The following is a 15,448-nucleotide window of genomic DNA, read 5'->3' as shown; positions in this document are numbered from 1 at the left end:
CCCATAAAAAGAACTTGGTACATCCTCCATTTATATAGGTTTTCTTTAATTTTTCTCAGCAGTGTTTTGTAACTTTGTATTGAAGTTATGTATATATTTTGTTAAATTTATTCCTAAATATCTAATTTTTTTGATGCTGTTGTAAATGGAATTACTTTTAAAATTCATTTTCTAATTGTTTGTCCTAATATATAGAAGTACAGTCGATACCTTGAGTTCCATGACCATTCTAAATTTCTAAATTCACTTACTAGTTTTAGTTCATCCTTCCTTCCTTTTAAAATTGCATAGGGTTTCTGCATAAATAATCATGTCATGTGTAAACAAAGGCAACTTAATTATACTTCTCAGTCTGTATGCTTTTTTTCCCCTCTTATTGCACTGGCTAAGATCTCCAATAAGGTATTGAATAGAAGTGATAAGAGGGTACATACTTGTCTTTTTCCCAATCTTAGGGGGAAAACAAAAGTAGTTAGTATTTCACTGTTGAGGCATTAGCTTTTTATAGATGCCCTTTATTAGACTGAGAATGTTCCCTTCTATTCTTAGTTTTCTGACTGTTTTTATTATGAATGGTGGATAAATTTTGCCAAATGCTCTTTCCACATTTACTGAGATGATCATATAGTTTTCCTGGTTTTCAAATGTTAAATCAACCTTGTATTCCTGAGACAAACCCAACTTGGTCGTGATGTATTATCCGTTTTACATATTGATTTTGGTCTGTTAATGTTTTGTTAAAATTTTTTACATATACTTTCACAAGGGATATTGGTCTATAGTTCTCTTGTAATGTTTTGCCTTTATTTTCTGAAAGGCTTTTTAAGGTTGGTATTATTTCTTTAAATTTTTGATGGAATTTCCTAGTGAAATTATCTGGGCCTAGAGTTTCTGATTTTTCTTTTTATTCTTTTTTTAATTTAAAAAGGTGCCCTTTATTGTCTGTAGAATCTGGAATGATACCACCACTTTCATTCCTGATTTTGGTAATTTGTGTGTTTTCTCTTTTTTTCTTGATCAGTCTTGCTAAGAATTTGTTTTTTTAAAAAGCCAACTTTTGCTAATTTTCTTGTTTATTTTTCTTTAATTGATGTAAGCTCTTTATTTTGTTATTTCTACCTAGATTTTTAGTTTGACGTAGTCCATTTGTTTATTTTTGCTTTTGTTTCTTTTGCCTGAATGAGGTGTATCCAGAAAGATATTGCTAAGACCAATGTCAGAGGTTGTACTGCCTGTATTTTCTTCTAGGATTTTTATGGTTTCAGGTCATGCATTCAAGTGTTTAATACATTTTGAGTTAATTTTTGTGTGTGCTGTAAAATAGTGGTCTAGTTTTATTCTTTTACATGTGGTTGTCCAGTTTTCTCAACACTATTTTGTTTTTGTTTTTTTTTTTGCGGTATGCGGGCCTTTCACTGTTGTGGCTTCTCCCGTTGAGGAGCACAGGCTCAGCGGCTATGGTTCACGGGCCCAGCCACTCCGCAGCATGTGGGATCTTCCCGGACCCGGGCACGAACCCGTGTCCCCTGCATCGGCAGGTGGACTCTTAACCAGTGCGCCACCAGGGAAGCCCTCAACACTATTTTTTGAAGAGACTATCCTTTCTGCATTGTATGTTCTTTGCTTCTTTATCATAAATCAGTTGTCCATATATGTGTGGATTTATTTCTGGGCTCTCAATTCTGTTCCATTAATCTGTGTGTCTTTTTTTTTTTCCTGCTAGTGCCATGTTGTTTTGATTAATACAGCTTTGTAGTATAATTTGAAGTCAGGGAGTATGATACCTCTAGCTTTGTTCTTTTTTTCTAAGGATTGCTTTGGCATTTCGGGGTCTACCTTTTGTATTTTTTTAAAGTAGTTCTAGGAATTACAGTATGCATCATTAACTTATTACAGTTCTATTTAGAATACTTTTTTTTTTTGGCTGTGTTGGGTCTTCGTTGCTGCACGTGGGCTTTCTCTAGTTGTGGCGAGCGGAGGCTACTCTTTGTTGCAGTACGCAGGCTTTTCATTGGGGTGGCTTCTCCTAGGTGTGCGGGCTTCAGTAGTGCCACATGGGCTCCGTAATTGTGGCTCACAGGCTCTAGAGCACAGGCTCAGTAGTTGTGGCACAGGGGCTTAGTTGCTCCGCGGCATATGGGATCTTCCTGGACCAGGGCTCGAACATGTGTCCCCTGCATTGGCAGGCGGATTCTTAACCACTGTGCCACCAGGGAAGCCCTATTTAGAACACTACTGTACTACTTCATGTTAAATGTAAGAACATAAAAATAGTAAAATTTGTTTCCTCTTTATCTTGATGGTATTTGTTGTCATATATTTTGTGTCTACAATACTTTTTACCCAATACAATGTTACTATTTTTGCTTTAAACAATCAGAATTATTTTTTTTAAATAAGGAGAAGAAAAAATATAGTCTTTTATATTTACCCACATATTTTACATATCTGGTGTACTTTGTTTCTTTTTGTAGATTTGTGGGTTTTATTTGTATCATTTCCTTTCATCCTGAAGAAGATCCTTTGGCTTTTTTTTTTTTTTTTTTTGCGGTACATGGGCCTCTCACTGTTGTGGCCTCTCCTGTTGCGGAGCACAGGCTCCAGACGCACAGGCTCAGCGGCCATGGCTCACGGGCCCAGCTGCTCTGCAGCATGTGGAATCTTCCCGGACCGGGGCATGAACCCGTGTCCCCTGCATTGGCAGGCAGACTCTGAACCACTGTGCCACCAGGGAAGCCCTCCTTTGGCATTTTTATAGAGTACAGGTTAGCTGGAGATGAACCATCTCAGCTTTTGTTTTATGCTCATTTCACTGTCTCATATTTAAAGGACTTTTCCCTGGCTACGGAACAATGAGTTGTCTTCTCCATCCCCTCACTTCCAAGTGTTTTTTTGGTTTTGTTTTGTTTTTAACATCTTTATTGGAGTATAATTGCTTTACAATGGTGTGTTAGTTTCTGCTTTATAACAAAGTGAATCAGTCCAAGTGTTTTTAAGACAGTGTTCTGTTGTCTTCTCACCTCCATTATTTCTGATGAAAAGTCACGTGTCATTTGTACTGTATCCCTGAATGTAATCTCTCTTCCTTTCCTTTTAAGACGTTCTTACCAATCTTTGGTTTTCAGCATTTAGGGTGTGATGTATTTAGGTGTAGTTTTCTTATGTTTGTCCTGCTTGGGGTTCACTGAGCTGCTTGGATCAGAGGTGTCACCCCACCCCCACTCCAACCAAATTTGGGAAGTCTTTTATTTCTTCATGTAATTTATCTACCCTATATCTGCTCTTCTCTCCTTCTGAGACTCAAATTATACTATGTTAGACCACTTAATATTGTCCCACAGGTCACCGAGGCTCTGTTCAATATTTTTCTTCCCTTTTTCTCTCTGGTGTTTGGATTGGATACTTTTCTCTTGATGTGTCTTCAAGTTCAGTGGTCTTTCTTATGCAGTTTCTAATTTGTAGCCCATCCAGTGACTTTTCTACTTCAGATACGGTACTTATCAGTTCTGGGATTTTCATTTGCTTCCTTTTATTTTTAAAATTGTGGTAAAACATGTAACATAAAACTTACCATTTTATATTTTAAAAGGTGAAGTTTGCTCAGTATTTTATGTATTTATTACAATCACAAAAGAAACAACCAAAGAGGAATTGTAATTATTAATTTTTTTAAAATATAAAATTAGTTTCATTTTGGTGTAAAGAACATGATTTTAAATATTTCAGTATAAATTGGCAAGATTTCTGTAAAGGTAATTAATTGTCTTGTCAATTGGTGTTTTTGTCTACTGTATCATTTGATAGTTGGAAGTATTTCAGTCAAAAATGAGTTGTGGGGGACTTCCTTGGTGGCGCAGTGGTTAAGAATCTGCCTGCCAATGCAGGGGACACGGGTTTGAGCCCTGGTCTGGGAAGATCCCACATGCCGCGGAGCAACTAAGCCCGTGCACCACAACTACTGAGCCTGCGCTCTAGAGCCCGCAAGCCACAACTACTGAAGCCCGTGCACCGCAACAAAGCGTAGCCCCCGTTCGCCGCAACTAGAGAAAGCCTGTGTGCACAACAGAGACCCAGTGCAGCCAAAAATAAATAAATTCTTTTTTAAAAAATGAGTTATACACATAGCATCACAGCAGACAGTAAAATAAAAGCTGAGAAAATGGAAGGAAAATGTGGAGAAGAGAGGAATGGGAAAGAATTTATCTTTTAATCTTAATCCGTGAATGTCTCTTGGACCTAAAATAAATAAGTTATATGTCTTAGTAGCTATTATTATACTGAAAGGAAAGACTTGCCAAAAGGATATAATATTTCTTAGTTCAAAGAGAAGTTACGTTTTCAAGATGCTTAGTTGATTAGTCTCCTCAAATCTTCCCTCTTCAATTTGTTTGGCTTTATTTTCCATTTACTTTTAAATTAAAACATGTATATATACATATGCATCTATTTCCAGTTCTAATATTCCACTGAAATAAACTGAATCATTAAGATAATTTTTTTTAAAACTTACCATTTTAACCATTTTCAAGTACACAATTCAGTGGCATTAAGTACATTCACAATATTATACAGTCATCACCACTATCCACTTTTAGAACTTTTTCATCATCCTAAACAGAAACTCTGTACCCATTAAACAGTAACTTTTCACTCTCATCTACTCCCAGCCCAGGTAACCTCTAACCTACTTTCTGTCTCTGCAATGCCTATTCTATGTACCTCCCGTAAGTGGAACCATAAAATATTTGTCATTTTGTGCCTGACTTAGTCCACTTAGCATGACGTTTTCAAGGTTTATCCGTATTGTAGCACATGTAAGAATTTCATTCCTTTTTATGGCTTAATAACATTCCATTGTATGGACATACCACAATTTGTTTTTCCATCCATGTGTTGATAGATAGGTCAGGTTGATAGATAGGTTGTTTCCACCTTTTGGCTATTGTGAATAATGCTGCTGTGAGCACCTGTTTGAGTCCCTGCTTTTAATCCTTTGGCTATATACCTAGGAGTGGAATTACTGGATCAATATGGTAATTCTGTGTTTAACTTTTTGAGGAACCACCAAACCATTTAGTTCTTTTTTTGTAGTTTGTTTCTCTTATGAGAGTCCCTGTCTGGTAACTAATTCTGTTCATCTTTTCATTAAAATACAAAACTTACATATAATAGCTCTTTTTAAGTGTTTGCCAATTCCAACATTTGGGTCATTATTTTCAGCTTCTTTTCAATGTGTTGCATTTTGTTCTGGCAGGTGACAGTTCATGTTTATTCTGGTGGTTCCTGTTGATCCTGTCCAGTGTGGTTTGTGTGGGTCTTTTTTTATTTTGTATTCAGGGTTAGGGCATGACTTTTATTCTTAGGGCCTAGGCTTTCTGAGTCTGAGGTTCCCAGGGAGGTCTCTTCACTCTGACTAGGCCAGAACTCCCTCTCCCAGCCCTGTCCAACCTCTGGTATCTCCATTCATCTCTTAGCTCTGCAGCAGCTGCTCTGCTAGGGCTCATGGAGTCTGCTTGTGCAGCCTCATCTGTGGAGGGCACAAGGTGTCCATGAGCATGCCTGGGGGTGGGGTAGGGTCACTACCGCCCAGGCCTGGGAAGGCCACACATGTCCACCCAGTTCCTCCTCTCTGGTCTCGAATTCCAGTCTCTGCCTCAGCTCAGTGAGACTGTCGTGCTCTCCTTGGACTCCCTCCCCTGCCTCCAGTGCCCAGAAACTGCCCCCAGTAGAGGGCCTGGGCAGCCAAGGGGCTAACCTTGCATGTTTCCCATCTCTTAAGTATCACGTGTGCATTGCCTATTGCCCAGTGCCTGGAAGCAGGTGCTTCATATAGCTTGTCCCATTTTGTAATACACATGGCTGGAGGGCAGGCCTAGGACCAGTTGCTGTGTCGTGGTTGGAAGTGTTTTGAGTGGTGTGTCTGATGGGTTAAATGCCAGGGGAGCCGTCTTCTTCTGTCCCACAGTGTCAGTCCTGATGGCTTTGCTGAGACACATCCCCTGCAGGCTGTTGACCAGTCATCCCAGTGCTGCTTTTGCAGGTTTTGATGTCATTATGGTGTGCAAGTAGGCAAAGGTGACAAACCTGTCTCTCTTTTCACCTCACCTGGAATACTTGTTTAAAATTCCATTTCCTAGGGCCCAGCTCAGCTTTGGGGGTCTGGCATCTGTTTGTTTTGTTTTGTTTTGTTTTGTTTTGTTTTGTTTGCGGTACGCGGGCCTCTCACCGTTGTGGCCTCTCCTGTTGGGAAGCACAGGCTCCGGACGCGCAGGCCCAGTGGCCATGGCTCATGGGCCCAGCCGCTCCGCAGCATGTGGGATCCTCCCGGACCGGGGCATGAACCCGTGTCCCCTGCATCGGCAGGTGGACTCTCAACCACTGCGCCACCAGGAAAGCCCTGGCATCTGTTTTTTTAACTACTTCCCCCAAGAATTTGTATAGCAGCAGCCTGGCTGCTCAGCATGGACTGGAAAGACTTTCACTGTGAGCGTTGAGCACCATTGGTGATTCAGCGTGGGGTGGATGAAGAAATAGGGTCTCAAAGTCTGAGTCTTTTTCGTACCGTCTGGGTGAGGCCAGAAATAATGTGGAATGTGTTGGGTCATTTGTGGGGTTTTTGTCTATTGTATGCTTTCCTTCCTCCCCACCTAGGCTTATTTCGCTCTTAATGGAAGCGTATAAAAGAAAAAATCCAATTATTTGGAACTTCTCATTCTTTTGGAGTTGTTTACTCTTATTCATTTGGGTTCTTTTAGGGTGATGTTAGAGAAGCGGTTGTTTGCACTTTGGTGTCAGAAGGTATCTCAGCATCGAGAACACCGCTTGGCAGAGAGAATGGTAAGTGGTTCTCCCCTAGGAGGTACTGGGACCGGGAGGACCTGCTTCAAGCCTTTGCACTCACTGCCTCCCCTCCTAGGACGCTATCCAGACCCAGACCCACCCTGAAGGGCGACCTGCCTGTGAACAGGACTCATGAGGCAGGGGCAGGGTCTGGGCATCTGTTTCCTTTGTCAGTGGAGTTTACAGATGGCTTCTGGGCCAGAGCAGCTCCTGCACATCCAGTTCTTCTGCCTTGGTCATCCTTTGTGGCGTGCAGACTCCCTGGCTTCTGTGTCGCCTCCTACTTGACCCATTCTGATCTCTCCCTGCCGCAGGCCATACTCCACGCAGAGCGGCAGTTTCTGCGGAGGTCCTGGTCCATGTGGTGCCAGCAAGCAGTAGCACATCGCCTGGAGCGGCAGCGACAAGCAGTGGCCTGTGCCCACCACCGCCTCAGGTGGCTCAGGAAGGCTTTCTGTGTCTGGAGAGAGAGTGCCCGAGGGCTCAGAACAGAGTGAGTGGCCGCTTCTGCCTTTGAAGCCCTTCCCAGGTCAGGGCAGCTTTGACTGTAGTAGCAGCACTGAGCATCAGTCTGAGGGGTCGTGTTAGCGTAGACTCTGGTCTTAAGTTCTGGAAATTCAACTTGAAACAGTCTAAGCAAGACCAGGGCTGTAGGGAGAGGCTCCTGGGGCACCACATGGATCTCTGGACTCAGGAACTCGGCTGGTCAGATGTGCCTGTGGATCTTAGGTCCTGTCCATCAGCTACATCCTGCTCACTGATTGGGGCCCATTCGAAGCAACCGTGCCCAGGGGCAGGTCGTGGCATTTTTTACCTCGCCATGTGGTTAGGGGCCAGGGCAGGTGCCCCTGTGTTCCCTGCAGGCGTCATCCTGCCTTGGTTCCTCTCTAGATCTCCTTCATGCTCTGAGGGTCTCTCACCTCTCAAACTCTGGCCACATTTAACCTCCTCTTCAGTTACCTATTACCACACGAATACAGAGCCCTGTGAAGTTGTCCACAAAAATTTGATTTTATGTGTGCTTTTCTGGGTGGAGAACCTAAATCCTTTGGCAGCTCTTCTGAAAGGGTCTTCGTTCCCGTCCATGTTGAAGAACCACTGAGCAGGGGCCAGGGGCTGCGAAGGAGTACCCCTCGAGAGGGCCTTTGGAGGACCTGGGTTGAGCACTGACTGTCTCCCCACAGGAGGACGGGCAGGGCACGGGCTGCACGGTTCCACGCGGCACAGCTCCTGTGTTGGGCCTGGAGCAGGTGGAGGGAGGTGAGGCTTTGGCACAAGTGCGGCCCGCGTGGGGTTATGGGCAGGTGGAGCCATGTGTCAGGCTCAGGGCGAACATACGGTCTCCTCCACGGTCCCTCGGAAACCACCTGCTTCTGAGTGTGGGGAGGAGGCCAGGGTGCAGGTGCAGTGCTAACCTGGTTTCATGAGATGATTGGCTCACAGTTCCATGTTCTGTTAACTGCCAGGCTGTTCTTCCGTAACGCTCTGAATTTAAAGTTCCTGATCTAACTGGTCACAGGCATCCTCTTCAGGATGAAAAATGTTAAAGCTGAAATTGGTCAGCGTTTACCCACAGCCAGGCACTTGCTCCCTGTGAGCCTCACAAACCCCTAAGAGGAGCACGTTTATGGAGGCAGATGCTGGGGCTCGGAGGTTGATAAGCACCTTACCCAAGCTCCCCCAAACGAAGTGTGAAACGGAGGCACGTCCGAGCCCTCCTTGGCACTGGGCCCACAGCAGCCAGCTGTCTCCTGTGTCCGCAGCGCCTGGCCCTGCACAGTGCCGAGCAGCAGAAGCTGATGCGAGCCGACCTGCATCGCCAGCACACCTTGCTGTACAGCGCGCTGCAGACCTGGGGGGTAGGAGATGCTGCTTTCCTCCAAATCTCCTTGCCTGGTAGGGAGGGGGATTCTGGAGGCTTTGTTTCCCTTCCTTTTTCTTCCTGCCCCTCCCAAAACAGAGTAGTAATTCCACAAGACTCAGGGCAAGTGCCCTGGCCAGTGGGTCTTAAACTGCAGAGCTAAGTTCTCCCATCCTTGCCCAGGGTACCAGCCTTACCACCAGGGGGACTCCTTGTCAGGGGTCCAGTGGTTGGACTCACCAGGTGAGAGCTTAGCAAGTCATCTCCCTGTTGTTGGGTGGGCTCCTGCCCACTCCCCGCCCTCTGTGGTAAGCGCTCTGGGCATCACAGCCCCTGTACCTCTGCGGCTGCCTGAGAGTGGGGAGTGGTGTGGGCCTGGGGTAGCCTCCAGTCCTCCTGGTCGTCTGCAGGTTTACCAGAGCCGGGTGCGGAGCGTCCTTCAGGAGGTGGCAGCCAGGGAGAGCCGGCACGAGAGGCGGCTGCTGCGGTGAGTCTCCATGGCCCCAGCCCAGCCTGAGGAACAGGGAACAGACTGCAGACCCGGGTGGGTTGGGGGCCCTGACGAGGGCCAGGCGATGGGGCCTGGCTGCCTCGTGCTGCTCAGAGCATGGCTTTGGCTTTTCCACAGCAAGCACCGTTTCCTGGGCCCCTCATGTCTTGCACCCACACTTTGTGCAGAGCAGGGCCTCTGGGAAGCAGCTGAGCCATCTCCTGCGTGTCTTGCTCGTCTGAGCGCCTCTCCCTGCCCAGTTCAGACCTGCAGGATTCGCCTTTTCACCTCCTCTCAGCTCCCAGTCAGTCCCCCCACCCCCGGCTCTCCAGGCCTTTCTCCCAGCCTCTGGGACCATCTGTGTCTCTCACACCCGTGGACTCACTTATACCCCTTGGCTCCACTGCCTCCAAAGCCTGTCCCGCAGCTCCTGCTGAGCCAATCTCTAAACTACTCCCTCCCTCATTTCCGCTCGCTCTTTTCCTGCCTCTGTGTTTGTTCAGCACGTGCTGTTCCAGGCTGCCCGTGCCCTTCCTCCATTTTCCCCGTCTCCACCTCTCTTATCATGGGTGCATCACCTGTGTCATCGTCACCTGGAAACGGCTTAGCATTCCCCGTGGTGCGTGAATGCACGAGGCTGCAGTGCCTGTGGTGCTCGCATGGCACCTGCACAGAGCAGCTCAGCCGTGTGCAGGGTGTGGAGTCAACGTAAACGTGGCTGTCAGCGCGACAGATACACTTGGGCACAGGGAGACCTCAATTCAGGACCAGGCTGAAGAGCCTCGCACTGTTCACATCCATATCACCCTGTCCCCCCATGTACCGCAGGGGTGCATTACGTCGCTGGAGAGAGAATGCCTTGGCCCAAGCGGACGAAGCAAAGAAAGCCTCTCGAGCAGCAGCTCACTACAAAAGGACCCTGTGCTCCAAGGTGAGCCCTGGCAAGCCAGCTGGTCGCCGGGGGGTGGGGGCCGTGTTCCTGTGAGGGGTGGCGTGGGGGGTGGCTGTGGAGGTTTGAGCTGAATGAGGAGCCTAGAAAACGAGATGGCTCCCTTCTCCAGCACACACAGCTGTGCCCGCAGGTGGGTTTCTTCACTCGTTTATTGTACTGAAGTATGGACCAATATCCGTTAAAACAAAAGCATGGCATGTAGTGAGTATGAACCAGCTCTTACCAGAACCAGTATTTCCCACACACATGGAATTTTCCGCTGGGACAAATCGTGTAAGTCACCACACCTCTGTCCCTTTGTGTGGGCATAGGATGCTTGGGTGCCCCCTTTCCCCCATCCTGCTCATCGGCCTTGCGGGATTCGTGACTGTGCGGGCTTTCTGTAGAGCATCCAGGAATGTGAGGTCATTGGTCATTGTCGCTGGGAAGTGGCCCCCAAAATGCCACTTGGTGTGGCCTGGGCCCACGTGCTGGGGGAGAGACATGGCTATGAGAAGAAGACGTGTCACTAGACAGGAGACTCAAATGACATGACAGAGGTGGTCCCTGGACTCTGGGGTGTTTTAGAAGAAAGCACTTCGCTGGGAGCCCCGCACTGGCAGGCCAGAACTGGTGCTGACAGCTTTGGAGCCTCCACAGATGAGTGTTAATTACACATGGTCAGGGTGCAGTCTGCTCTCAGGAATGCTCCGAGGCCAGCATGTGTGTCCCCTCCCCCTGGAAGGACGGTCAGGACTCTGCTTGGCTTCAGGGCTCAGAAGGGAGGAGGCCTTTGTGGGGGGATGGAGTTCGTGACTGGGGAGCAGGCGTGTGATTTGTGTTCTGCTACTGTGTTCTGCTACTGTGATTTCGTATGTACCTCATATGTGAAAGTGCGTGAAACGTAAGGCTTCCATTTAACAAATAGTAGAATGAAAGCCCACGTGAGGACTTGACTTCTTCGTGACATGGTATGAAGTTTAGCTCCTCTGGTCCTGTCGCCTGAGATACAGGGCTTCCAGCGAGGGTGCTGGGCATGGTTGCCTGCCATCTGCGTGGACGGCGGGCGCTTTCTGGAACGTGTGTGAGTGCCGTACACCTGGCCTCATTCCACAAGGAGCTGCCTGCAGAGCTGGGGTGACCCCGGGGAGTCGGGACATGCCGTGATCACCCCTCTATTCTTCTTCTGCCCATAGGTCCTGATCGCGTGGCGGGAGGCAGTGTCAGTGCAGATATACTACCGACAGCAGGAGGGCCAGGCTGTCAGGGACGCCCAGGTGGCGCTGAATAGGGGTAAGTGGGCCCGGAAGCTGAGGAGAGGCCTGTGAAGGACACAGCTTTCTTTATTCTCCCAAGGTGCTTCCCCTCAGTCTCTTGTCTCTTTCTCATGTGTATTAGCTTCCTGTTGCTGAGGTAACCAAGGACCACAGACTTTAAAACAACAGAAAATTGTTCTCTGAGTCCAAACTCGGGTGTCGGCAGGGCTGTGCTCCCTCCGAAGGCTCTAGGGGAGGCCCCTTTTCCTGCCTTGTCCAACTTCTGGTGGCTCCCGGCAATCCTTGCTGTTCCTCAGGTTGTAGACAGGTCACTCCAGCCTCGGCCCTGTTGTCACATGGCTGTCTTCCCTGTGTATCTGTGTCTCTCCTTAGAAGGACACCAGTCATACGGGATTAAGGGCCCAGCCCCAGCCCACTTTAGCTGTCAGTTACTGCACTGCACTGACCCTCTGCCCAAATAACATCAGCTCTGAGGTTCCAGGATGGACGTGAACTTGGTAGGGAGTAACTATTCAGTCCAGTACATCTTCACTTTCTCTTCCCAACTGATTGCCAACCAGTTTATATTAAAATGAAAGGCCAAGGCTTGAGACCTACAGAGAAATGCAGACACGGAGCTGGAAGGGGGGACTTGGGGGTTGCCGGGGTGGGGCGCTTTGATGGGAAGGCGGCGGCTGCTTGTCAAGTGAGCCCCGTCGTGTCAGAGTCCGCTTCCTTGCCCGTTTCGGGAGCAGGGACTTGCCTGGTTGGCACCAGGTAGTCCCGTGACCTGCCGAACAAACAGCCTGGGAAACGGTCCAGATGGAGCCTCTGTTCAAGAGACGCGTGGAAACAGAGGCCCTTGGCTCTGCTGCGGGGAGTCTGATGCTCTAAAGAGGCAGCTCCTATTAGAATAAATGAGAAAACAAATGGAAATGGTTTAAATCAGACCAGAGAGAAAACGGACCACGTTGTTAAATTGGCTTAATAGCATTTGTTCCAGGACAATCCACTTAGGTTTGGTTCTGACTATTTTCTTGTGTTGATGAACACAGATCCTGCTTCCCCCTGAATGGAATCCTGGGGTCCAGAATCCCGCACCTGGTCCGCCCTCAGCATGCTTCTCTGTGTCCTCAGGCTGCCCCTTGCCCCGGAAACCAGGGCTGTGTTTCTAGTCATTCCCAGGAAAGATGCCGAGGGGCTCAGCCCGTCCCTGGCCTCTGCTTGGACTAGAGTTTTGGCACCGGTGCTGCATGGGCCTTCCAGTTTGGGTCAGGCGGCCACGGTGGGGAGGTGACAGGCACAGGACACAGCTAAAGCTTCTTCCCTCCGCTGGCCTGCAGGCAGCAGCTTTCCTTAGACGGGGTGGCAGCACGTGGCTGGCCCTGGGCTCGCTGTGTCCATTAGGGCTGGTACAGAGGACCGGGGAGACCATGTGAGAAGACACTGTGTTGTCAGCACACAGCAGATGTGCAGTCAGTACCTGTGGGACCATGTCTTGGCTTAATTAAGGCCTCTGAGTCTCAGGCACACCTTAGCGGTCCAGGGCTGGGCTAGGTGGTGCAGGAGGACAGAGTCGTGGACACTCACGCTGATCGGTGCTTGAGAGGTGCAGGCAGGGCCGCCTGCTGGCTATACGACCTCGGGCACGGCCTCCTCTCAGCCTTGGTGTCTCCGTCTGTGGATGGGGATGATAGTACCTGCCTCTGGAGTTGATCACGAGGGTCCAGTGAGGCTAAGATATCCCCGCATAAAGCAGGACCTGGGAAATTTCAGCACTTAGTGCTAACGCCTCCAAGCTTGTGAACGTGGCTTTCCCTGCCCACCTCCGGCAGGTCCTGGAGGACAACCCCATCTTGGCCTCTGTGCCTTGGGGTCAGCTCTCTTCTGTTTTCTCTAAAAGAAACTTCTCTTGGGGCTGAAGAAGAGGAAATAAATCAGAAGAGAGTGCTCGCTCCCTCAAGAGAGAATCTGGTGACACAGATGCAGTGCAGGGTGTGGCCCCTGCCTGCCTGTGGAGCCCGGGCAGGACACGGCCAGCAGACACCTTGCTTCTCCCCAGCCTGTCTCAGGCTGCCTGGGCCTCTGAGCCTCGTTTTCCTCTCTGGAAAATGGGGCCACTGCCTCCCACTCCCTCAGACCCAGGGTCTTCTCGTTCATGTGCCCAGCAGCATCTTGTGGGCAGTTCCGCTGGGGCCCTGGCACACCTGTGGTCGCTGTGCACAGGATTATGGCTGGGGGCGGGGGGTCCTTGGAGGGCCCAGTGGTAAGCAGCATATCTGGTTCTAGTCAGGGAGTGCCTAGTCACTGAAGGTGGGTGGCCGGAGCTCTCCTCCCAGGGTGGCTACCGTCCACACGTGGTGTCTCACCGAGTGTAGGCTGACACCCTAGTTCTGTCCCCACACAGCCTTCTCCACCCTCTAAACTTTCACCATTGCATAGTCGTCCATATATTGATACTTCCTCCAAAAGAGCAAACTGACTCCGACCTGCCTTAGGCTGTCTCAGGATCTGGTTTCGGCGCTGGAGGGACCGCAGCTGGAGCGCAGCCCAGCAGAGGGTCCAGATGGAGAGGGTCGTGCAGCATTACCGCCGGCAGCTGCTGCTGCAGGCCATGACCCGGTGGAAGGTGCACCATCTGAGCTGCATCAGGAAGAGGGTGAGGCAGACGGCAACCCCCCGAGTTCCCCTGTGCGGCGGGGCTGTCTGGGCCAGGAGACCGCATCGCGAGGAGGAAAGGTCTTTCCAGAAGCACTTACTGCTTCTGTTGTGGATGCTTGGAGTCCTGCGGGCGCAAGGCTGCCCTTCTGGGTGTTCAGTGAAGGCTGGGGCAGCCGGCCTTCCGGGTGGAAGATGGCTCAGCAAAGAACTTGGTTCAGTGTGAACCATGCCTGTCAGAGCTGGGTGACCTACTGAGGCATCTGGGCACCCCTGTCTGGGGCAGGAGGCCCTTGGCTTCAACCAGGATGACTCCTGGTGGTGGGAGGATGGTTCACTTGGGCCTGGAGCCTGTACCGCCCACAGGGGTCCGGGTATGGACACCTGGCTGCACCGGGCACACAGCCCCCTGTGCGCACGCTCTCCCCAGCTTCTGCAGAGACAGGCTGCCCGACTCCTGGCCCAGACACTCAGTCGGACCTGCTTCCACCAGTGGAGACAGCAGGTGGGAGCCGTGGAGAAGCCCCTTCTCGCTCCGCTGCCTCCTGAGCCTGCCTCTAGCTCATCATTTCTCATACCACCCTCTTCCCAGGGTTCCCTCACCCCCAGCCACCTCCTGGCACCATCAGCTTCCTTCACTTGGAATCTGTTTAAAGCCAAGCCACTTCAGGGCCATGTTTCTACAGTGTCATGTTGAAAACTTGTCAGGGTAATATCCAGAAATGAATAGGAAATGCATTTTAGGTCTTTGCCAAGGCCTTGATAAAACACCCAGTGGGGCTGCGTCCTGCTTAGTGGCCCTTCGTGGGCCAGGTCCCTCACCCTCGGGCCCGCAGTGCAAGCAGTCCTAGCTTTTCTCACTGGAGCCTGGCGCACTGCCTCACTGCTCCCGACCCCAGAGCTCCTGGCCTTTGTTCTTCCCAAAAGAGCTTCCTTGACCCCCCCCCCCCCCCCACCTCAGGGCAGGCCTGACTAGAGAGGGTCGGAGAGAGACCGGGGCCATGGGGTCAGGGTGGCCTCCCTAAGGAGACATTTCCTTTCTGGCCCGTAGCTGGCGGACAGGAGGCGGGAGCAGCAGGACACGGCGCGGGCCCTGTGGTTCTGGGCCTTCTCACTACAGGCGAAGGTAATGGGCTCCCTGTCCCAGGAGTGGACCGTGCCCCGGTGGAGGGAGCCTGAGCAGGAGGGCTGGGCCTCACCTCCTCCTCTCCCTGGAGGTGTGGGCTGCATGGCTGGGCTTCGTGCTGGAGATGAGGAGAAAGAAGGCGCGGCAGGAGCGGGCAGTGCAGGCCTACCACCAGCAGCTCCTCCGGGAGGGCGTCACGCGCCTCCTGTGCTTTGCAGCGGGCATGAAGGCATTCCGGCAGCAGCTGCACGCCCAGCAGCAGGTGCAGGTGGGCCGGGGTCCCCCA

At 50.1% G+C, this 15,448-nt stretch overlaps 1 protein-coding gene across 1 annotated transcript in view; it reads left to right on the top strand.

Annotated features, from left to right (window-relative positions):
* The window catches only part of SFI1 (SFI1 centrin binding protein), a 78,996-nt gene that overhangs the window by 59,961 nt on the left and 3,587 nt on the right, over positions 1 to 15,448 (top strand). Inside the window, exons 16-26 of the mRNA XM_082853117.1 lie at positions 6,756 to 6,837; positions 7,155 to 7,333; positions 8,025 to 8,100; positions 8,604 to 8,699; positions 9,112 to 9,188; positions 10,020 to 10,122; positions 11,319 to 11,415; positions 13,877 to 14,037; positions 14,467 to 14,541; positions 15,088 to 15,162; positions 15,254 to 15,430. Coding sequence (XP_082709243.1) covers positions 6,756 to 6,837; positions 7,155 to 7,333; positions 8,025 to 8,100; positions 8,604 to 8,699; positions 9,112 to 9,188; positions 10,020 to 10,122; positions 11,319 to 11,415; positions 13,877 to 14,037; positions 14,467 to 14,541; positions 15,088 to 15,162; positions 15,254 to 15,430 — 1,198 coding nt within the window. The remainder of the gene's footprint in view (positions 1 to 6,755; positions 6,838 to 7,154; positions 7,334 to 8,024; positions 8,101 to 8,603; positions 8,700 to 9,111; positions 9,189 to 10,019; positions 10,123 to 11,318; positions 11,416 to 13,876; positions 14,038 to 14,466; positions 14,542 to 15,087; positions 15,163 to 15,253; positions 15,431 to 15,448) is intronic.

The sequence above is a fragment of the Leucopleurus acutus genome (genome assembly GCF_964270905.1).
Source record: "Leucopleurus acutus genome assembly, chromosome: 13".
Lineage (NCBI taxonomy): Eukaryota > Metazoa > Chordata > Mammalia > Artiodactyla > Delphinidae > Leucopleurus > Leucopleurus acutus.
The sequence above is the reverse complement of the archived record's forward strand: the minus strand, read 5'-3'. Positions and strand labels throughout refer to the sequence as shown.